Here is a 25,007-nt window from a genome sequence, read left to right on the forward strand (position 1 = left end):
TTCAAACAACATCTGATTCCCTACTGCATTGATGATGAAGTAACAAATATTTAATGTTCCTCTCTTAAAGGTTACAAATTGTGTCTGTTTATATATCCTTTGAGTATAGTCTTGTAGAAGTCAACTTATATACTTCATTTTTGTGATAGATGGCTCAATCAAAAGAACCACACTGAAAGTCTGATGCAAGCAGTAATGGGAAATAAGACCATAGTGTTTTTATAAATTTAAACTGACATCGGGGTCAATATAAACTGTATGCACAGAAAAATTACAGCTGTATATACAATTTTAAATTGAGGAAACAAAACAAAGGGCTTAGCAAGCTTTTTTTTCTCAAGTTGTTAGCTTAACAAACAACTTAAGACAAAAAAACATAACACATAACATCGTGATGGAATAAATACTGACGAGTCAGAAGTAAGTAAGTTGTATTAATTAATCAAATGTATTGATTTTGCAACAAATATTTGTGAAATGCTGGCGCAAAATGTTGACTCAAATGCGTATTTTATTATGAAAAGATGATGGTTTGATGGTTTCTTCAGTATGTTCCTTCTGGGCGCTCTGCACATTTCTCATTATGACAAACAACTTCACATCGAAGATAAGATGCACATCGCCAGCAGTTGTCAATTTAAATGCATTCAACGCACACATAGATGTTCGTTTGCTAGGGCATCTCAATAAAACAGTAGATATTGCATGATGTCGTGAAATAGAAGGGTCATGGGATTATTGTCTTCATTAGTAATCAATCAATCAATCAATCTTATCCTCATAACGTTTGATCATGTTCACTGATTTCATTCCTCACTCAAACAACAAAATATCTAGGTCTAGTCAATTTAACACATTTTAAATGCAAAAACATGTCATATATTTTCTGAAGGTTTTAGGTTGACTTTCTACTTCAGACATGCAAATCTTAAATATTTACTCTTGAGACTGCTTGTTAACAGGAGAAGAAGAAATATTTTATGGCAGTGGTTCCCACAGTGGGGCATGACCCCCACTAGGGGTCGCCAAACCTTCTCAAGGGGTCACAAGGCCTTTTTTTTAATTTATTTTTTTATTTTAATGAGTGTAAGAAAACTATTTTTTTGAGGATAGACAGTAGTCCTATATCTACTCATTATGAGTATTACTCAAGGAATAAACTAAAAAAGAATCTCTCATGAGCACAGGAGTGTTCATTTTCTGTTAAACAGGTTTATCCTGTATTACAAAAGTATGCAGTGAAAAAAGGAAATGCTAGAACAATGACCATGCGTCAGGAAGAAAAATACTGACTTTGTGCAAAACAAAACCATTAGGTAGGTATGATTGTGCAAAGCGAAGAAAATCATAAGACAGAACTGTCCAAAAGCTTTATAAAAATATCAGATATAATCGTCTCTGATGCAGTACTCACAGGAAATAATCTGTTGAATAATCTCTGCTTGTCTAAATGGCTTGTTTCACAGAAACTCCCAGCAGTTATTGTGTAACTATACAGTTTATAAATTGGTCTGTTCTGCTGTTATGCATTGAATATCAAATGAAATATTCATGAAACATATTAATTAGTCAGGGGTTATCAGTTAACTCAATGATAGAAAAAGGGGGCCCTCAGGTAAAAGCTTGGGAACAACTGGTTTATGTTGTTAGTACAATTGGTAGTTAGTCATGTATTGGTGAACCGACTGACCAGAATAACGTGAACATCTGTGCAATGTAATGCTATCCAATAGAAAAGCTCTGCAAAAAATGCTTTCATTTCTGGGACTTGAAACTGTGTAGGCAACTACTTGACTTAACACTTCTGTCGACTTGGAGGTTGTACTCTGTGGTGTTGCGGTATCACACTATACTATTTTAAAATAGTATCTGATGTCTTGACTACTGCTTCACATGGGTGGGTGGGTGGGTGTGGGAACAAAACATGATAAAAAGATTTCTATGTAATCCAATCCATATAACAGGGAGCACCTACAGATTTAAAGAATTCCTGACTGATTTCAGAATTAGCTGGCTTGACACCTGTCTGAACAAATAACAAATAATATATTGTGGAAGGCCTGATTATATTACATTGTCCATGCGTATGTATATTTCTTCTGGTCAGGTGTACACTCAGCACAGAACGTATTCATTCAGCTTTATATGTCTAAGCTTGATTAACGTATATATAATGTACAAATTGCATTTTCAAAGTTCGTTAAGACAATTTCCATGACAGGGAGTGCTTTCTGTTGAAATGAACAATGAAGAACTGGAACTTGAACAGAAACAGAAAGACAAAAGTGATATGAAACTTGGTTTAAAGCTAAAGTTTTAAGACAAGTGGAAGTTGCCTTTTTCCTCAACAGGTTTCGCAATAAACCCATATATACAATGAACACAAACACAACCAAATTTCTGTGCTAATCTTTCAGTACACATGGTCCAACAGTCAATCAAACTTAGTCCTTGAAAACAAAGAGGCAAACCAGGAGGTTTTCCTTCATTCATTTTTTGCTACACTGTTCAAGTTACTACTGACGTTGTTGTCTGTTGTCTGGCTTGTCTGAGATTCTTGCTCTTCTCCACATGTACAATACTCTTTCCAGAGCTTCAGATATGCTGCCTTGATCTTTTGTATTTTGAACGCATAAACAACTGGGTTTACAGCTGAGTTAGCGTGAGAAAGAAGGATTCCAACATAGAAAGCTAATGGTGGTACATCGATCTGACTAAAGTAAGCGATGGAATTCATTGTGTGTAGAGGGATCCAGGACAGGGCAAACAGAGCTAAGACCAAAGACAGAGATCCTGCCAGTTGTTTCTCTTTCCTTAGGTAGCTCTGGGACTGGTTTTGGAATCCGTTGCCTGGTTTCTCACGGAGGTTACCTCGAATATTGCAGAAAATGTAGACATACAAAACAGTCATCACCAACAGAGGAATCAGGGTGCAGAGAATAAAGTTGAAGTAAACCAGGTATGACATTGGAATCACGTCTATAAACCGACAGACAATAGTAGAGTTGGCCGACTCAGACAAGGTGTCATGGTTGTACCATCCAAGCATGGGAGCAAAACTCAGTGGTATTGCAACAAGCCAACATGCTGCTACCACAAGCCAAGAGTGTCTCTGTGTTACAGTCCTTTTGTACCTAAAAAGAAAAGAAGAAAATATTGATGTACTCAATTGTACAAAACATGCTTAGTACAAATAGCAATTATATAGAAGCATGAAGTCATTGTAGTGATGAACGGTAAATAATACTTTTTTTTATTGTGCAAGCAATGCAAAGGGTTCAGAGATAAAATGATTCAAGCCATGCCTAGTAGCGCTATTTTTTGGGGAATGCAAGTAATGCTTGTTTTTATTTTTGATTAATCTGCCTAATATTATTCAAGGTTAATCTTTTGGCAAATAAACATACTTTTTTTTTTTTTTTTAATGAATGTAGTTTTCAAGAGCCCAAGGTTCAAATTGCTTTTGTTATCTAACCAACAGGCTGAAACCCAAATACTCTTCATTTACAAAGAAGGCAGCAAATCCTAACATTTAAGAAGCTGGAACCAGCAAATATTTGACATTTTTGCTTAGTGAATACTCCATTATCCAAACAGTTGCCAACTAATCTTCCTTTGATCAACTAATCGTTGCAGCTCTACTATTTATTTTTCTCTACATAATAAACAATCTAGTCAAAAAAACCTTACCTGAGAGGGATATACACCCGGAGAAATCTGTCAACTGCAATGGCCATGAGAGAAAAAACTGAGACCAGGGTAAACAGGATGACCACACAGCTGATGAAGAGACAGCCGTGGAACGAAGTCTTCACTCGTCCATCAACAGTCACAGCCAACGGGATGGCCAAGCAGCCAACCATGAAGTCAGCCACAGCCAGAGAGACGATGAGGCAGAAGGTAGGCTGCTGAATGATTTTACTTGTCCAAAGTGCCAAAATAACCAACATATTCCCAAGACAGCAGCAAACAGCGATGAGCACCTCCACCAATGTGTAGATAACCTCTTCCACAGCCATTGTGCTTCTTCCCCAGTTTATGCTCAATAGGTTATGTTGTGACGAGAGTGAATGTGAGTTTGAGTGTGAATGTGTTGTGCTGTTATCACTCATCTCTGTCTTGTGAAACCTTTGAGGAAGTCCTTAACCAATGTGCTCTCTGTAATGCTTGCATTTGCATATTTGCAACTATATTTGTTTGGCATTGTCCGACAGTGTTTAAAAAACTGCTGGTTTTTGCAGTAGATTTTACGATTGAAAAGAAAATGTTACAATAAGAGTCGTAGAGTTTTTAATTTGCCATTAGAAAACTATTTAAAATTTCATGAGGACAAATAGGATTGGCTTTCAAATAAATACTTGCTTATACTTGTGGATTCCCATTAGCTCACATAAACTGCTTTAAGTCTTACCTTCATAGAAAGGTTCAGTTTTGATATTATATCTGCTATATCTGATATCTTTGATATCTGCTTCAAGATTGATTTTAAGATCATTTTATTAGTTTTTAAAGCTCTTCATGGCCATGGGCCAACTTATTTATCAGAGTTGCTTTTACCATATGAACCCTCCAGAACCCTCAGGTCCTCTGGTCACGGCCTTTTAACTATTCCAAAAGTGAGAACAAAAACTCACGGTGAGGCCGCCTTTCACTACCACGGTCCACATTTGTGGAACAGCCTCCCAGAGGACCTGAGGGCACTGGAGAATGTTGATACTTTTAAGATACTTTTAATACTTTTTAGGCTGGCTTTTAGCTGAATTTGATTTATTTATTGATTCTAATTCTGCTTAAACCTAGTTTTATTCTATTTATCTATTCACTCCACTTATCTATTTACCTTAATTATTCTGTTTTATCTTGTTTTACTGTATTCATGATTTACTTATTTATATTATTGATTTCACAGCAGTTTTAGACTTTTAACCTCCTTTAGTATTTTATCAGTCTTAGTTTTAGTGTTTTATTATTTTATCTTATTTTACTGCCTCTAGTGTCTCCTCAGTAAAATACATCAATGATAGCGTTTCCTCAGTTCCACAATACCTGTTATTAATGCCTTGTTTTATTTATTACCATTTATTCCAATCCCATCCAATCCAATCCACTTTATTTATATAGCACGAGTTTAAACAAACACAAGTTTTCCAAAGTGCTGCACAAAAGGATAAAACAGAGATGAAATAAATAAATAAATAAATAAATAAATACATTAAAAAAGGTACAGTGGGGCAAGGCTTTAAAAGCAAATAAAAGAATTTTAAAATGAATCCTTAAATGGAAGGGCAGCCAGTGGAGTGAAGATAAAATAGGTGAGATGTGCTCATACTTGCTTGTGCCAGTTAAAAGACGTGCAGCAATATTTTGTACCAGTTGAAGACGCGCAATGGAGGACCCGCTAACCCCCATATAAAGTGCATTACAGTAATCCAGCCTAGTGGTCACAAAGGCGTGGATTACTGTCTCAAATTGCTGTCTCTGAAGGACTGGTTTGATTTTTGCCATCCAAGCTTTAATGTCATGTAAACACTTTAGCAGTGGGTTAACGGAGTAGGAACCAGCCTTTTTGAGGGGGACATAAATCTGGCTGTCATCTGCATAGCAATGAAAAGAAATGCCATGTTTCCTGAGAATAGAACCAAGTGGTAAAAGATAGAGAGAAAATAAAAGAGGGCCAAGCACAGAGCCCTGTGGGACCCCACATGAAAGAGGAGCAGTGGAGGACAGAGAGTCATCAAGGCTGACAGAGAAAGTCCGTTGTGACAGGTAGGACCTGAACCACTCTAGTGCTGTGCCACTGATGCCCACCCACTGCTCCAAACAAGCAATCAGGATTTCATGGTCCACTGTATCAAATGCTGCAGTCAAATCTAAAAGTACAGGGACAACACAGTGACCAGAGTCAGTAGCTAAAAAGATGTCATTAAAAACTCTTAAAAGCGCTGATTCATTTATTATTACTCACTCTTTTACTTCACTTACGGTGTTTAAGTAGCTGGATAAGTGTGTATGCAAAGGGGGGGGGGGGGGGGGGGGGGAGATATGACCTTATATTCAAATTACAGTATTTTTTTCTATGGTGACCATAGGGGTAAACGTCCTTTCATTTCATGGAAGAGCTAAAAGGACAAGTTAATGATCTTTTTGAGAATAAAGGCAAAAAAACCAAACTTGATCTTAACTGACCTTCCGGAACAAGCCACAAGATAACCATGTGTGTTTATGCCCGCCCACGCTCTGCAGGTGCGCTCTGGTATTTAAAATAATAGCACTACACCTCTGGGGGTGAGGGTAGTCACATTACAGGGCAATAGAGGTGCTTTATATACCTTTCATATGTTGTGATGCCAAAGTCAGAGTTAGTGAGGAAAGACTGTATGTGTGATGTGTTTAGCCCCCTTACTGCATGTTATTGCAGCCACAGTAAAGCACATTACATCTAATATACTGAAACACTTATGACAGTAGTGACAATATTGCCCAATCCATGTCGTTGCAGGATATGACACCAAAGATGGTGATTAAACCAATACACCACCCATCCTTACTGAAAATATATCAATGCCACACAGGGTCACAGCAAGTCAAGACTAAACTGACAGGAGCTGACTGGTATTTTGCTGCAGATGTTTATCAAGTGCTTGTGTGTTGTGAGCTGAACAGGATGTGAACATGCAGAAAAGTGTCAAATGGATTTCTTCTTCTGACATCATCTAGTTTGGGTTCTGAGCACTGAATGCAGTTTCAGGAAATAACAACTGCTTCTTCTCACCCTGATCCTAATCTAAACTCTGAGATGCTCTTGATTAATTTTTCCCCCTCTCATGGTGTCTCGTCTCGAGACTGGTGGTTATGGTGGTGGTTTAGTATAAGCATTATCTAAATTTGACTATCTGGAACCTGTCAGTAATCCAAATCATATTTTACCACCGCACTTGCACTGAAAATGCACTATTCCAAAACAGAAGGCATCAAGGTAAAATCTCCTGTCTTGTTAAAGAACATATTTTCCTTCAAATTTGAGCCTAAATTAAAATTACGTTTCTGTTAATTTACTTTTGAAAATATTGCGTGACTTTGTTTTTATGTTGATAATTTGCATAGGTGATTAAAATGAAGCTATCTGCGACCATGTACATGTAAGCTAGAAAGAAAATTTTCCACAGAACAAAAATGTCAAAATCAACTAACTTTTGCTAAAAGAAACCAACACTTTTCCCCTCAGCACATTGTGCTAGCCTTGACCAAAACAGAAACTGACAACAAAATTTGATGATACTCATTATCAAGTTCATCTTACCTCACTGAATTGGCCCAACTCCTGATTCATAGCAGATTATGAGTACACGTACTTAAAATGCAATCTGCAGTAGAGTAAACTCATCCATCACAGCAGAGACCTGGAGTCAAATTGCTGACACACAGTTTTTATCAGCTCTACTGATCTTTCCTCCTGGTTACCTCCATTTCTCGTTTTCTTCTCACTTCAATAGAATTAACTTCTCAGGAGAATGTTGCTGCAAGAACTGATTTTAGCTTTTTCTAACATGACAACGTAAGAAATGTACCGTATTTTCAGTTATCTGTGGCAGTTCCACTCTCAGCTTTGACAGAAAGTAAAAGCAGGCTTTAGTAATTTTATCTCAATGGCAGTACGCAGTCACCATTCGCTGTAACAAACTGTGAAAGTTAAATCAAAGTAATAACAGCAGCTCTGGTCATCAGCATTACTCCACTATTTATACAGTTGTACTATTTCTACAGTCTATTGGACAGTAGGATGTGACATTCACAGTGTTGATTAAAAAAATCTGATTAAATCATATTTTCTGAACTTGTCAGATGGTTGGACTTGTTCTAATACTTGCTTTAAGATACTGTGATATAATTATAAGGCCATATCAGGCCCTATTTAAAAGCACTATACAACAGATTGCAGGTAAATATGTCCCAGCTTTTAGTACACCTTGTCAACAAACTGCAAATATCCTTGCAACAACCTACCTACAACTCAGAAACATTACGGTTGAGTTCAGATATTTTACAAACCAAATAATCATTCAATGCAAAATAGCCAATGAGTACTTCTGGACTGAGCAGCCAACACATCTGCCATCTAACTTATTTGCATTAATCTCCTTTGTTGCAGGTTTCAAGTGATAGTTCAGGTCTTTTGATGTGGGGCTTATGTGGTACTTATCTGTGGTCTATATTATCTGCAATAGAGGACTGTGCGTGTAGCTCCAGCAGGGAAGCAGATCATAGTACTGCTGTAAATGGTACCCACAGCAAGATGTATTTCAGCTACCTAAAAGAAGGCCCACCTTAACAAAAACAGTACATATCCGATCCCATGTATTCTATATTTTGAAATGTTTTGGCGCTGTACATTGCTCTTGGACAGCTGCCGAAAGTCTGACCCAAACAGCTGACCTGTGGCATAATACAGGGCAGGAAAACAGATGTTGTTCAGTTGAGGGCATGCAGTACCAAAGGAAAATGATGTCTGTATAATTTTGGCTTTATTCTTCAAATGGCAGCAAAATTCAAATCACACCTGTGGCTGGGCTCGTAAGGAGGGTTTGAGGACAAAAATCAGTAGCTGGATTGGAAACCCCTATCCAAGTTCGAACATAACACTAGAAAAACTTCAACTTCTTCATGACCAACTTCCAATGGCCCTCAAAAAGGAAGTGCTCCTTAACAAAGTTTGGTTCCTGCGTTAATATATTTCCTCAGTACTTAGTTTAGTCAGTAAGTTTCAGGGTAAAGACAAATCAGGCAGTTTCAGATCCGTTCTATTCTGTGTGTCTTGTCAAATTTAGGTCTGGTTGCATCTAAAAATAAAACAGGCAAAGGGAATGTGGGGATTGTGACACTGACCTACTACACTCCTCAGAAGGGAGAGATGATTAGGTTCAAGACTGGCTCTCCATCGCCCTCATCAAGCACAGAATCCAGAATCCAAAGTCCAAGGCAATTCAGATCTCAATAAAGCCTGCATAACAACAGAGGTATCATTTTCAGTCCCAAAGTTTCAACCATCTATGGAAATGATTAAATGTCACATCATCACAAGCCTCAATATTACATATATCTTAATAACAGTTATGTGAATTAATTTGTTTTAAGCTGCAAAGCATCTCCTTCTTCTCACATCATGAATTATGATATTTTAACATTATACACATTATATGTTGCATTAATCATGGATTTTTAAGATTTTACAAATACAGCTTAAACCATTAGCTGACGTGTCTGTAAGCAGCATTAACTTGTTACACACTTCACATTTCTGTAGTAAATTCCAGTGTATTCCAACATCCTGGTGCATATACTTTTTTTTACATTTCCCTTAACATTTTACCATCATTTTGCAAGAATTCAATTAGCAGCTAAATAAAAAGGAATGGAATGGAGGTAACAGCACCAACACAAACATAATGCTTAGTGACAGAGCTCAACCTACATTATAAGTGACAATGGACATGTAATGTAGTGGATACAGGAACATGAACAACTGGAACTAACAACATTTGAATACAATGAAAGCAGTACATTTAACATAGAACAGGATATCAATCCAGACAATAACTTCTTCTCCACCATAAACAACACATGCTATTACTACAACAATGATCAGTATAATGATAATATTATGGCAAAGGATAAACTATCTATAATTTACTTCAATAGCCGAAGTTTATATACAAACTTAAACAGCATCAGGGATTATCTGCACACATTCCAACAGCCATTTAACATAATCGCTATTTCTGAAATCTGGATTACCACTGAAAAGGGAATGAATTTTGAGATGAAGGGCTATGAATTTATATATAAAAACAGACAGAGCAAAGGGGGTGGTGGTGTTGCAATATATGTTGATCTGAACTTGACTTTCAAGATCGTAGAAGTTATGACACAGGTAAGTGACAGCCTTCTTGAATGTCTCACAATACAGATTTGTATTGAAAAGAAAAAAGATATCATTATCAGTTGTATATATAGAGCTCCGGGTTCTAGTATTGATTATTTCAAGGAATGGATGGAAAGCATGGTAATAAAAATGGGTAACAAAAATATCTTCATTTGTGGGGATTATAATATCGATATACTAAACCCCAACAATCAGAAAAGTATTGAAGAGTTTTTAAACTCAATGCATAGTTTGAGTCTCTTTCCTACAATCACTAGACCCAGTAGAATAACGTCTCATAGTGCAACTCTGATAGATAACATATTCACCAATGTTATAGAAAACAAGACAATAAGTGGGTTATTAATTAGAGATATCACTGACCACCTTCCAGTATTCACAGTATATGACAATAATTGTAGAATTTAAATAGAGGAACATAAACAATATAGACGATTTAGAACAGAGGAGACAATAGCTACTCTAAAACACGAATGGCACAGGACTGGGATGCAATATATAATGAAACAGACGTAAATAATGCATACAACAAATTATTGACTACATTCACTTCATTATATGATAAGCACTGTCCCATTAAGAGATATAATAAAAAACTAGCACATAAGAGCAATCCATGGTTAACTAAGGGTTGAAGAAATGCATGTAAAAAGAAAAATTTACTCTACAGGAACTTCATAACACAGAGAACAGAAGAAGCAGAAGATAAATATAAAAGATAAAAGAATAAGTTAACTTGCTTAATTATAAGATTAAGCAAAAAAGAATACTATAAAAAGAAATTAGAAGATAATAGAAACAATATGAAAGGGATATGGAATATACTAATCAATATTATTAGAGATGGTGCTAAACAAAACAATTTACCTAAATATTTTGGTATAGATGATAACGAAAAATTATGATATGGATGAGGTGGCAAATAGTTTTAATCAGTTCTTTGTAGATGTTGGTCCTGAGCTAGCAAAAAACATCCAAAATCCAGGGCCGGATGGAGATTACATGGATAAACAAATAAAAGGAATGCCCACTCAGTGTTCCTGAAAGCAATAGAGGAAAATGATTATCAAATTAGTAAAAAAGTATAAAAAATAAAACATCTACAGACTTGATATGTCATTAATTAAACAGGTCATCATAGGGGTATCAAAGCCATTAGCACACATCTGCAATTTGTCTTTTCAAACTGGTATATTTCCAAACCAGATGAAAATTGCTAAGGTCATTCCGCTATATAAAACTGGGACCAAGCACAACTTTACAAACTATAGACCTGTCTCAATACTGTCGCAACTCTCAAAAATATTGGAAAAGCTTTTTAACAATACAATGGATGCATTTTTGGAAAAACACAAATTATTTTCAGAGAGTCAGTATGGGTTTAGGGTTAAAAGATCAACATCACAGGCAATAATGGAATCAATAGAGGAAATCACAGATGCAATAGACAACAAAAAACATGCAATAGGAGTATTCATCGATCTTAAAAAACGATTGATACAATTAATCATAACATACTATTCAACAAACTGGAAAAATATGGGATAAGGTGACTGGTATTAGACTCGGTAAAGAGTTATTTGAAAGGACGGCAACAGTTTGTAAAGTTGGGTAATCACTGCTTGGGATATTTGGACAAGGTACAATTTATTAGAGTTGGTGTTATCAGACTGATCAGATGACGACTAGGGGTTGTTAAGCTTGGCGCAGTTATGATGGCTGATCATGTAGCATTATTGCAAAAAAAAAAAAAGTAAAGTAATTACAAAATGTCATGTGCAAGACTAGAAGAATTTAAGCATGTCACCAGTTTCACTTCCACTTCATCGTGAATAGAGCCTAGATATTAATGAGCTGGCATGACACAGAGAAAACGATGTGCAAGCTTAACAAGCGATGACTTTCTTAAAATGTGCCACATAGCAAACAAAATAAACATGTTGATATGAAAGTGATGATAGCCACAGTATCTAGAGGAACTAGGGTCTTGCTGAGAAATGCTGAAGTACAAACAGTTTTCCCCATAACAGCGCTCAACAAAAGAGGAACCACAAAACTACCATCCACACACTGGTTGTTTTCTTAATTTTCCCTCTAAGGTGTCCTGACCAAGCCCCAAGCGAGAGGCTTTGAAGTCAACTTTTGCAGTGGCTGAAACGTGTAATTAAAACATCACGTGATGCACTGGGGCCCAAAAATATTTATTTTTTTTCAACTTACAAGTGGAAGAAGCAGCTTTAAAACGGTGGATACATTTTTTTGAACATCACAACCCCAGCGATATGACTCATTTGACTATCATTACTTAAACCGCTCTGTCAAATAACATTTGCAAAGTCCAGAAGTGTTGGAAGATTGAATCATTTTATCTCTATTCAAGTTAGCTTGGTGCTTATCTGGGACTCAGCAGGCTCGGTCGGTAGAATTCCCTCGTGCACAGGCTCTATTGGTTCCACAACGCGGAAGATTCTTTGGCTTTATGCACCACTGAGCAGCCATCACAGGAATGAATGGGGGCTCTACCTCCCGTACCTAGAGTGCGTGCAGGAAAATGTTTTGCACTGTGTGAATCTTCGACCCTGACTTATCTATCCTTTGCTTATCAGGACACATCATCATTTGTTATCCAAAAGTAAATAGGAAATTGTCTTTTACCCTATTCATCATAGCAGCTATTTCCAGCGCACATGCTGACTTTATGCCATGCAAGATATGTTACAAGCAAATAGGGTCGAGCGGTGTTACCTCTGGTGGACAGAAACACAGCTATACGTTTAAGTATACCACCATTTTTGCTGGTAAACTTGATAGGGTGAGCATGGGTCTTTGAGTTTATAATATTTAACAGTCAAAAAATGCTTGAATCTTATAATCCGTATTGGATTGAAATAGCAAAGGGTACGTTTGAGCACAAACGCAGGGTGGACATTAGATCTGAGTAAAGCTGCACAATGGCTGCCTTTGGTTTAATGGGAATTTGTCATTGTTTTTTTCCTATCACAGACTCAACATCTGAGAAGATCGACTCAGTCGCAATCAAAACTCAAACTGTATGTAAAAATCCAGCTCCTGCTTCACATAGTAAAAATAAGAACCTGCAAGGCAGCTATGTCTTTCCCTGCTGTAGATGGAGTTGATCTGTGTATGTAATAGTCACAGCCACTCCCTGTTTATTAATTTGAACACTCAGATCTTGAGGCCAACTGCTGGTTGATCGATTAATATAGACACAAACGGAGACGGCATAGCAGCGGAGTGAAATGAATTCTACATTAAACTGGAAAGCTTCGTGAGGATGTTGAGAATAATTTTGTTAATTGGAACCGGTAATAGAAGCTGTACTGTCATGTAATCCCTGTGGCGCATGTGCAAGCGGATCCCTGCAAGCTCATAATCAAATTAATTATTTCTGTTTATAGTTATTGATGTGTTTTGTGGTGTAACCAAAGGATATCATCTGTAGAGGAATATCAGTTGAATACATTTTCATGGAGCCTTTTAAATAATGTGTTTTTTTATTTGGCACGGCTGAAACCACAAGTCGACAGAATGTTTAAATCTGCAGCAATGTTCAAAAAAATATAATTACTCAGTCACGTTACATTAATGTTTAATAGATAACCATAGACACACAGGAGAGTTTTTATATTACTTGATCGATTCAAGCCGGAAAAGGAAGCGAGCAAACCGCAACAAACAACGAGGGTGAACAATAAAAGTGCAACAAATTCAGTATAATGGTGCTCTTGAGTGCTGAACCAATATGTTTGATAGATACTGCAGTATGTTTGACATTTACAGTTGATGCGTTTCCAGTTGAGGTTGCATGTAGAAAGTCCCACTTGAGATAATGATGCCACGTGGGATGACAGAGGCCCAATAAAACTGATTCAGCGTCAGCTCTTGAACACTCTAATGCACAGACCAGAGCATGAGATCACAGGCAATGTCCCAAAACAACAGCCTGAGTCATCGCTTTCTCTGAGAAAAAAAAATAAATAAAAAATCTAAAGTCATCAACATCAGAGTGAATATATTTACAGGCAGACACTGAATCTGCTTCCTTAAGCAACTGAGGACCATCTCAGTGATTGCTTGCTCAGTGATACTTGCTGCCAAAGTCTTTTCATGCTCAGACGGACAATTAAATTAAGTTTTTGAAAGTAATTGAACTTTTGGAACTTTTCCTACCTGCAGTTTACCCTTGGGTCCAAGTTGTGATATCTGGACATTATGTGGAGGAACAACATTAAGAGATTTGAAAAAAATGTGCCGTTGCAGGGTGACGGTGGCGATAAAACATGTGATAACTATTTTTTAAAAAACACCTCTTACATGTGTGCATTAGAACATCACATCTGCTCAAGAAATAGCAAAAGCATAAAGAGATTTGTACAGCTGAATAGAATTCAGCTAAATGTTGTGCTGACATATTTTAGTAATGACGGGAGACGGAGTAAACGATGAACTCGAGGTCAACCGCCAATCAGCCCCATGTCTCTCACATATTGAAGTGATCTGATTAAATTGGAAAATAGGGCCGATCATTTTTGTCATCCTTACAACAGTCAGAGACTTCAGTCATACTGAAGATGATGAAATGTAACAAAATGGATCCAACATTCATCACCACCATGAAATGTTCATATAAATGGGTTGCATTAAAACCTTTAAAGGAGCGTAGATATGGCCAGACTTTTGGAATTTAGCTTAGCTTAGCATAAATATAAGGAGAAGGGGAATCAACTGGCTCTGTACAAAGTTAACAAAACCAGCACCTACAAGCACCTCTAAAACTCGCTTGATACCAAGTTACATCTGGTATGTTAAATGTGTAAAAAAAAAAAAAGAGAGAGAGAGAGAGAAGAAAAAAGAAAGAAAAAGGAAACAAGCAACCACAATGCAAAAATAACTATTTTTTGGTCGGATGTAGTGACTTCCTGGATTTTTGCCATCCTCCTGAGGTGGACTGATATTGATCTTTTGAGAGTAAAAAAGATCACAAAAATCACAATATATTGGCTGATTTTCGTTGTTTAAGAATAATACTGCTTATAGTCCAAGCATTTATGAAATGATCCCCTGAGGTCAATAAAGATTTGTCACCGAAACAAGCGCTGAACAGGTGAAAATCAGTCTTGTCAGCGCTATAAACAAGCCGCAATATCAACTCTTTTTCTCAAACATACTGTATCTTTTGCATGGCATGTTCATTGCTCACTCATGCAGATATGGATAAGACTGTCATAGATAAAATTAGCTCTAATGCAGAACCACCCATCATTAGGGTAGAGTGTTATCGCTAAGACCATCAAACTGCTCACAGTTCCTCTCAAAAACCCCACACACAAACACACGCTCACACACAAAGATAGGCACACTTAATATGAGCAAAACTATTGCTGCGGACTGCTGCAGAATTCAAAGTCCCTCCCCTTGATTTTATGACTCTGTGAGAGTGAGTAAGAGAGAGAGTCAGGGTAAGGATGTAGAGGAGTAGTTATGCACTGGTCCCCACTCCTGAGGAGAGCTTGAACAACATGCTGAGGATTCTTCATTCTTCATCCCTTCGTGAATGCTTTGTGAAGGGCCACTCATTGTGTAAACATTGCATAGAAAAAGTAGTGTTCTTTCAGGTGGAGAACACACATAGTGGAAGATGTTTTTGCTGAAGCAACCCCTAAAGTGGAGGCTAGAATTTTCAACAACAAATTTTCATTTTTAAGTAAAAGGTAGGCAGGGCCTGTGCACAGTGAAAATGTCCTCGTCTCCGGGTATCAAGCCTCCGGAGCATGTGGACATGATGTACATCTCCATCGAGACAGCTATTGCTGTTGCCTCTGTGCTGGGGAATGTGCTGGTGGTGCTGGTTGTGTGTGTGAACCGGGATCTCCGCAACACCACCTTCTCCTTCATCGTGTCTCTGGCCGTGGCTGACATCGCTGTGGGAGTTTTGGTCATCCCTCTGGCTATTATCATCAGTCTGGGATTCAGCACTCAGTTTTACACCTGCCTCTTCCTCTCCTGCCTGCTGCTGATCATCACCCAGAGCTCCATCCTCTCCCTGCTGGCCATCGCCATCGACCGATATCTGCGCGTCAAGATTCCCACCAGGTGAGGAACTGCAGCTTACTTTGAAAGGTGTCATTTGGGTTTCTCAGGATTGTGACACAAACTGATTGAAATAAAGTAGAAATTAGTATGGTAAAGATTTTGTTGGATAGTGAATGTTGTGATCTCACTTTCTAGAAATATTCCTGCATCAATATAATTATCTGCTTACAGTTGGCACAATTAAATATTAATTAGACCTCAGAAGTGGATGTGATTGCCTGTTCCAGTAAATTGCAGCTTCCTGATGACAACTCTTACTCTGACATATTATTGACATAAATGCTGTTTATCCATTAGCTGATCGATACCACATTACACAGCATGTATCAGATCAATCAAATAACTTTTATTTAGATTACCCAAATTACAAAATTGTATTCGATTGCACTCAGAGCAAACATCCCCGCAAAACATCAAATTCATCCTATAATCCTTCCTCTTAGAGAAGAACCGAGCATATTAATAGAAGAACAAATAGTCTCCGATCTTCCTTTTCTGTTCCTTTTAGCATCAGAGAGCTAAACGTGGGCTTTCAGCCTCAGAAAGTCAATCAAGAAGAGGTGGTTCTCTGTGTCGATGTCTGACGTGGAGCCATATATCGTTGGTATAAAGTAGATCAATGGGCTGGACATCAAAAGCTTTTAAGCAAATGAAAATGTCCCCATCAGCCTAAATAAATGACATAGGCACAGTTTGTTTCGAATTTGGCAGATGCACGGACTACTTTTTGTTAACCGATTGGATGTCCAAAGCTGAGACAAATGCTTCTGAACAATAACCTGTAGACTGGCAGGTGTTCAGAGAAATAATAGTCCAGTTGCAGCCCAATCGCCTCGATATATAACGTTAGCAGTTTTTGTTCCTGCAAACCTAAGACAGATCCAAACGTGTTATACCACATTCACGTTGGATGCTTATCAGCCGACTTCAGATCAGGAGCTGACGTTATGAACAGCAACGACGCTGTCAAATTCCTGACCTGACTTAGTTCGAGTCACACCCCTGGATATTTTTTAAGGTCACCAGGGAATATTTCCAGCTGTCTATGTGCGTCAAATTCAGATGTTTTTTCAAGGGGACCTGGGGACATATCAAGAAGTATTTGTGGCAACCAAAACCATCTGTTTTTTAAGGGGAGTCGGACCATCTCCATTCGTAATCAAGGCGTTTAAAACTGGTATTTTCAGCCAAACCATGATGTGTTTCTAACCCTAACCAAGTGTTTCTTCTGCCTAAAGCTAACCAGAGCATAAGCACTTTATACAGGCAGGTGCTTCCCGGGGTGGTGCAGGTGGCTACTCATGGTTATGCAGGTGGCTGGCTCAGGCAGTCAGGGTTGAGTAGGGGGGCAGAGGTGCAGAAGCCTGTATGGCGAGTGGTAGAGGAGCTGGTCCACAGGAATGGTCCGGTCACACTGGAAGCGGAGAGAAGCTGGATTAATGCGCTGGCGAGTGAATATCACGAAAGCTTCTAATACATATATTCAAGACACACTGAGAGAAAACAAATACCAATAATCTGGCACTGTGCAGAGGGAAGGTCTGGGTGAAAGAGCAAGTGCTGATAACATCCAACGCGCTGCAGGTGTGTGGACCGGTACAGCTCTGGCCATCAGAAAAGCCACACCCATCCTCGCCAAGCACCTCTGAAACACAAAGAACACGAACAACCCACAAAACAGGCTGCCACAAAGTCCAAATCATAACAAGCCCAACATTCTGACCAGAGAGAAAAAAAAAAATCAACCTAAATAAACGTAAAGTTGCAACATAAAGAAACGTTCAGGTTTAACTTATCTGTGGTTTTTCAGAACCGTCCTTTCAGAACGTTAAGTCTGCCGAATGGGTTGTTGTATTCAAGTGTGTGTTTCTGTGATTGAATGTGCTGACTCCACTTTCTTTTCTAATAACTCTGCTCAGGTACAGCACCATAGTGACCCAGGGGAGGGCGTATGTGGCGGTTTGTCTGTGTTGGATCCTCGCCTTCCTCACTGGATTGGTTCCGATGATTGGTTGGAATAACCTTGATGCTCAAAGAAACCTCAGTGTGTCCAGCGACATTGTCTGTGAATTCACCACAGTCATGAGGATGGACTACATGGTCTACTTCAATTTCTTCGGCTGGGTCGTGGTACCACTGTCCATAATGATTGCTCTGTACGCGGAGATCTTTAGGGTGATCCGACGACAGCTCAACCGGCGCGCTGAAGCAACTTGTGATGGAGAGCGATACTACCGGAAGGAGCTGAAGCTGGCCAAATCGCTGGCCTTGGTCCTCTTCCTCTTCATTGTGTGTTGGCTGCCGATACACATCATGAACTGCATCAACTTCTTCTGCCCGGAGTGTCACGTACCCAAGTTTGCCATGTACATCGGCATTTTCATGTCTCACGTGAACTCAGCCCTCAACCCATTGGTTTATGCATTCAGGATTAAGCGGTTCCGCATCACGTTGATCCAGATCACTCGCCGCTGCATGTTATGTAAACCTGCAGAGCCCACTCCGTGTCCCAGCAGCACGCCGGCCCTGACCAAGAAAGTGGACAAGTGAGAGGAGCTGCAGCACATCTGTATACATGGTTTACAGTGAGATGGCGCAGCAATGACAATCATGGGATTATGTGATGTTTGGAATATCAACATTAACATGCACAACGAAAGCACTTCGTCGAGTCCTGGGACACGTTCATTTCTGACCCATTCATATTTCTTCTTAGTTTTTAAGAATATGAGCCTGCAATCAGAGCAAAATGATACCCCCATCATTACCATTCTGTTTTGACTAAATGCTTCCTTAATCAATTCATATTGAATTATGATTTATATGTCAACATAATAAGTGATACAACAAACGTTTCATGTTCAAAGAGCTTGTTGGTAAATTCACCTGAATAAATATTCATATCTTCCTCATTTAATGTGTAAATGTCACAGTTATTATTTGACATTTACAAGCATCATAACAAGCGCACGTTAAACAACACTGAGGGGAGCTTTCACAACTCACCTATTGTTTACAGTAAAAAAGGATCCTGATGCATTTCCCTGGTTAGTGTGGTTGCTTTGGGCTGGTGTGAAAGCTGACAACTGAATGCTTGTGTGGACCAAGCAACCACACCAAGACCGCGTGATGAGGTAGGTCTGGGCTTGATACTGGACTCCAGTGAGGAGTGTTTGTGGTGGGAAAGCAAGCTGACATCGTTACTTTTTGATAATAGACACGTGACTTCAGCATGATTTCAGAAGCTACATTAAAAAGAAATCCATCTTCTGATCATGCAATATTCAGGAAGCAATCAAGTGATCAAAAGCTTTCAAAATTACTGTGCTGTGTCCAACTCTGGCAGCTTTGCCAGTGAATTAGATCCATTAAAAAGCAGGCAACAGCAATCCCACATTAAATAGCCACAAACCATTACTGTACAAGATGTCTCCTTTCTGTCCTGCCTCTGCCCGCATTAAAGGTCTTGTGGAGTGTTATTTTCTGACGTGGGTCATGATGATGCACTAATGATGCAGGATGACAGATGTCCAAACTCCCAGATCAACGAGTTATCTGTCGGCCTGTAAGAGTTGATGTTGAGTCCTCTTGGTTTGTTCACAAAAAGTCAGTATAAACAAGACTGAACCAGAACTAAAATGAAACATGTTTTGTGTTTTTGTCTCAGTCCGGACCAAAAAGGCTGAACTACAGATGTGAAAACACCCTGATGGTCGACAGCCATCTCAGCAGCTCTGCCCTGCTCACAGTGTCAGTGTTACCATGCTGCTGATGTTTACCATGAGAGAGTCTGTATGGAACTTCATGACGACCCATCCAATGTTGAGATATTATTAAGTGATCTGATATCAGTATCATCTGCTTGGTATCACAAAAGTCATTAGGATTCATCCTCATGGCGCCATAAATGTCTGGTCAAAACTTTAATGCAATCCATCACACAGTTACTGAGATATTTTAATCTGAACATCCGAGAGACCGACATCGTCGTACTTAACCATGCTGCCAGAATGGCTACAAATGAGATTAGATTGAGTGCAAAGAATTAATGCGATCAAATGCAAATGCTTACCTTGGGTGTTTGAGTGGTCATGTGAACAAAAGCAGAGGAGCCTGTCATGGGGAGATTTATTGAGTCGGATCAATAGAGAGTACCAAGTGTTCTGAAATTTTATGTTACACGGAAAACCATCCAATATAAGGAGAAGTGAACAGACCCTGCCTGGAATACAAATTAACAACCAAGTCACTAAAGTCTGGCAACATCAAAGCAGTCCAGCCATTAGTCTTATCAGGGGATGCAGGCACCTCTTCAGCTAATTCAGCTAGTTTAAGCCATATTTCAATAGCCGTGACAGAGTGTTGAAAAGGCTCTGAAGCATTTGAGTAAATTACCCACAGAGCATTATGCTGAAGTGATTTATTCAAACTCTAAAGCTAAAGCTTCTGCTAAAGCTCTCTCAGTTTTGCTTTGTCATCAATTTGACTACTGCCTGGTTTCAGTGCATGTCACACTCCTTAATACATAAGGAAAAGGTACGATGTGGCTAAAAATATGCAGGTTTAAATGCTTTTGTCACTTGACATGAGGGGTTGTTGTGTGCAGATTGCAGCGAGGCGCCACAAAGATGTTTCATTTTCTGGGATTGATCACGTGTCATGTATGCCGTGACCACCTGAGACCTGTGTGGTCGAGTAATTTCACGTGAGCATATGAAAACGTCACCCTCCACCTCTCTATCTGTCCCTCCCTCCCTCACAAACATATCAATACACATATTACCATCTGTCACCTTCATCCCTGTTGAGGGATTTGAAACTGCTGAGTGTGGTCTAATCCCCAGCCTCACCGTCTTAGTGAGGCAGGTGCTGCGTAACCAGTCTGGCATTTACCGCCTTCGCACCACACACTCCTGTGGCTGGCAGCCTACTGGATGCAGAAGGAGCGCAAGCATGGTGTAGGTGTGAGGATAAGAAAAGCCAAGACTCTCCATTTCCTGTGTGCATCTTATCTTCTCCCTAAATCTTCTTTGAGGTAAGACCTTTGAGCTGCAAGGAAGAAATGTGAAGCAACTTTTATTGCTTAATTATCGTCAGACAACTGAATAAAACTTTCATTTGCAGCTTCAAACCACTATAAAATGGCTGACACAGATGAAGCAGAGAGCAGCCAAGACCTGGAAGCTCCAGAGGAAGAGCTGGATGAGGCCATGATACAACTTGGTACTTATGCCGAGGCCCGGCGTGCGCTACCGATGGATCAGTGGACCTTCAAAGAAAAGGCAAACTTTTATCTCGACCGCCTCTTCCTCGGCTTCCTGTTTATTGTTTTCCTAATTTTAATCGGGGAATGTGTCTATAAAGTTTGGTATGTGACAAACTTGAGGAAGATTGCGGAGTTTGTGTCAGACTCAGTGGTCTTTCTGTTCGACTGGCTCTCCACCCAGGAGAGAAAGGAGGAGCTGCTTGAGTTGTAGGCTGCTAACAGACCACCTCATTGTATTATTCTTTTTTAAATGTTTTTTCAACGATGTGGTAAGCACATGTGATATCAAAAAGCCCAGTAAACGAATCAATGTATAGAACATACTGCAGTCATGTATCAATGATTCCGGAGCTTTCTTTTTGATGGTGGTTTAATGCCAATAAATGATGCACACAAGTAACGGATTCCTTGTTCTGTCTTAACCCACCACGCACAAGAATCGTAAATTGTATAAGACTTTACCAGTTTTATTCTAAATTAGTTTCCTACGAGTTTACCACTAGTACTGTACAGTTTTGAGGTAGAGCATATTAACCTACTTCTCCATTAGTTACCATTTACTTTGAATGTGAAGATCTTACATACACATTATATAATCATTTTATAAATCATGCACTGTCATAAATTAACCCACAAAATTGTCAAATAATATCCATTCTGACCAGCTACAAGATTAATCAAAGAATTATAATATCAACTGTAGACTTATCGCAGATATTATTGTTTAGCAAGCCTCTAGGTTGCTGTGTTTAATACAATTTATTTTCCCATTACATGTTCAATATAGTTTGTCAACAAATACAGAGTAGGCACACATATTCAGGGGGATTTTTAATCACGAAAGAACAAAAGGTAACTGGGGAGGAAGGGGGATTAAAAGACAGGAAAAACTACTCTCTCATCTTATCTTTTTCATTAGAGATATATATGACATTACTTCTAACTAAATAATGAAAAAAGCAATTTAAAAAAAGGTAAATACATTTTTTTTTTTTATGTAAAAAGGTGTTCGGAAAGCTGTAATTAGATACCGAATACCTTCAGTTGTGGTACATTGTGGGACAAATGTGTTCTTTTTTTTTTATTATTGAATCTTTACAATACAAACAATAAAAACAAGCAAGTACAGTCATTAATACATTTGTGGGACAAATGTGACAGATTTCTTTCATTCATGATGACGTACATGCTTGTCACCCCGAATGGACCAATGACATTGACGCATTCCAGTCTTCTACAACTTCCGGTAACGCCTCCTCCTCTCTTCCGGATTTCTTAGCGTGACCGACGTTTCGTGTCTGTTTAGACTTAAAGTAAGTCAAAATGTGACCAATTCAAACTGTGTGCGTCCACTAGTTCATATCTGACTGTGTTTTCAATATGGTATACTCTAATATGATACTCGAAGATTTCTTTTAAATACTGAAATAGAGCGGCTTTGTTGGAGATAAAAGCCGCTGTCAGAAATGGATGATAGCGATGGGAAAACACTGGGCGCCATGCTGCCTCCGTTAGCTTAGCTGTTAGTCGTGCGTATTACGGTTGGACGGCGAATCACTGCCGGAGAAATATGTTGTCCAGTTCAAAACAGATAAAATACAAACTCTGAAGAGTTTGAGTGTTATCTTCGTTTCTCTGTGATTAGAGTCAAAGCATCGTTTCAATGTATAGAGAGCTAAAGCTAACGTTAGCTTAGCCCCTCCCAAGCTAATTTACGCCGTCACTGTAAGATTAACCTCAGAATACTGGAGTCACTTATGTCTTTTATGCCTATGATCTGTATACTGGTTGTTAGCCTCATACGTGCACCACGTTATAATACGATGTGCATAGTAAATCAATAATAGTAAGTCATGTGTGGAAAGCATGTAACGTTAGTTCAGCCTCCCAGTGGTTATTGTAAGCACTGATCTGAGACCATTTCGAATAACAGGATACAGCTGCATTTGAATCCCTGAAATATGTGCCAGTTAAATAATTTGACAGTATTGTATCTATAATGATTATGGCTGCTGTCAGTTATATCATAATTAGAAGTGAAGTCTTTGGTCACCTATTGAAATATGATTATGCCTGTATTTTTTTTAGTCTGTTAGTGAAGTTAATACATCTGGGGATGGACTACTGATGAGACAAAACAAGTAGTTTGAATATTTAGATAGTAATGTAAACCTCCACTTTGGGAAATTGAAAATGAATATTTTGCCCCCCTCCTCCAACATTATATTCCAAACCATCCATTTAAAAGTTATTCAAACAAATTAATCAAGAAAACAATGTTGGTTACAGCCCAATGACATCTCCATTATTGTTAAATGTTACTATTTCATGATGAATTATTTGATCAATAAAATGTCAGGCTATGTAAGAAACGTCTTCAGTTGTGATGTAGAGTGTCATTATAATATTTTACTCTCGCAGACTTGACGTCTTTGTTGCATAACTCAGAGTCGCACACAAATTCTTGGGGTGTTAATTTGTGTCTCTTTTGTCACTACAGAATGCGTTACGTGGCCGCTTACCTCCTGGCTGTGCTCGGTGGAAACACCAGCCCCAGTGCAAAGGACATCAAGGCCATCTTGGGCAGCGTAGGAATCGAGGCTGATGACGAACGCTTAAACAAGGTATGCAATTTAATAACACTATTTATGCAAATATCGAAACTTTCAAGTCTTTTTATTTTTATTTATTTAAATCTTGAATATCTCTGCAGGTCATTAGTGAGCTGAATGGCAAAGACATCAATGAAGTCATGAACTCAGGTAAGACCTCTCAGTGAACACAGGTTGAACATTTGAAGTTGTCATTGTGGAAAATGGCTAAAAGTTGTATTTGTCTCCTTTGTCTACAGGCCTTTCTAAGTTAGCCTCTGTACCAGCAGGTGGCGCTGTGGCGGCACCTTCCGCTGCTGGTGGTGGGGCTGCTGCAGCCGGGGCTGCGCCTGCTGCTGGTAAGTGTTAACCCCTCATTGCTATCCTTGAATTTTAATGGATGTTTTCAGTTTCTGTAGAATTGCTTTAAGTTTTTAAGTGGCATTATCATACATAATAGCGTTTTGATACAGTACAAATACTGTGGTGCCCTCTGAAGAGAATATGTTGAACATGTTTAGGTCCTATAACAAAGTTGGATGTCAGCGCTGTTAAGTATTCTTGCTGACTCCTGTCTGTGTTGTTGACTATTGTCTTCATCTGACCCATTTCCAGCGGAAGAGAAAAAGGAAGAGAAGAAAGAGGAATCAGAAGAGTCAGATGAAGACATGGGCTTCGGTCTCTTTGATTAATCTGCCTTCTCTGTGTTTAAAAAGCAATAAAAATGTAAAAGGTTTACACACAAAGTTGTCTTTTTGTCCTTTTTTTGTTTCAAACCAGCTGTGATTCAGGCTGTGTAAAGGTAATTATTCAACTGCTCAAGTGCTCTAAAATAAATTGTCTGGCTTTTGACCCTTGATGTTGAAAGCTACTTCGTTGCTGGCTAATAATAGTCCAGACTGGGCAACCAGTCATCATTGAGCAATCCAGACCCTGCATGTGGTCAGTCTGTCCTGCCGTTGGCCAGATAATTCAAACCACAAAATGGCACCGGCTTAAAGAGACAAGGCTTGATCCAACTGTAAGTACAAAGGTGGCCTCACCACCACATTTCAAAACAGGATTGTCACTTTACAATTGACTGAGTTTTCAAGTT

At 38.8% G+C, this 25,007-nt stretch overlaps 3 protein-coding genes and 1 long non-coding RNA gene across 4 annotated transcripts; 3 read left to right on the forward strand and 1 right to left on the reverse strand.

Moving 5' to 3' along the window:
- Positions 1-425: 425 nt before the first annotated feature.
- Positions 426-4,104, reverse strand: LOC115584043 (adenosine receptor A3-like). The gene is made up of 2 exons (XM_030421386.1): positions 3,691-4,104; positions 426-3,134 (listed from the first exon to the last, which is right to left on the reverse strand). The coding sequence occupies exons 1-2, from the start codon at positions 4,017-4,019 to the stop codon at positions 2,486-2,488; spliced, it is 978 nt and encodes a 325-aa protein (XP_030277246.1). The 5' UTR covers positions 4,020-4,104; the 3' UTR covers positions 426-2,485.
- Positions 4,105-6,042: 1,938 nt separating this feature from the next.
- LOC115582715 (adenosine receptor A1) lies at positions 6,043-18,966 on the forward strand. The gene is made up of 2 exons (XM_030418849.1): positions 6,043-16,054; positions 17,974-18,966. The coding sequence occupies exons 1-2, from the start codon at positions 15,699-15,701 to the stop codon at positions 18,602-18,604; spliced, it is 987 nt and encodes a 328-aa protein (XP_030274709.1). The 5' UTR covers positions 6,043-15,698; the 3' UTR covers positions 18,605-18,966.
- Positions 18,967-20,917: 1,951 nt separating this feature from the next.
- LOC115583814 (uncharacterized) lies at positions 20,918-21,724 on the forward strand. The gene is made up of 2 exons (XR_003984431.1): positions 20,918-21,089; positions 21,179-21,724. It is a non-coding gene; the product is annotated as an uncharacterized LOC115583814 (long non-coding RNA).
- A 795-nt stretch (positions 21,725-22,519) lies between these two features.
- On the forward strand, positions 22,520-24,657 carry rplp2 (ribosomal protein, large P2). Its single transcript, XM_030418847.1, has 5 exons — positions 22,520-22,633; positions 23,821-23,944; positions 24,034-24,082; positions 24,172-24,270; positions 24,527-24,657. Exons 2-5 carry the CDS (start codon positions 23,822-23,824, stop codon positions 24,601-24,603), a joined length of 348 nt encoding a protein of 115 aa, XP_030274707.1. The 5' UTR covers positions 22,520-22,633; position 23,821; the 3' UTR covers positions 24,604-24,657.
- The last annotated feature ends 350 nt before the right edge of the window (positions 24,658-25,007 follow it).

This window comes from Sparus aurata, chromosome 6 (genome assembly GCF_900880675.1).
Source record: "Sparus aurata chromosome 6, fSpaAur1.1, whole genome shotgun sequence".
NCBI lineage: Eukaryota > Metazoa > Chordata > Actinopteri > Spariformes > Sparidae > Sparus > Sparus aurata.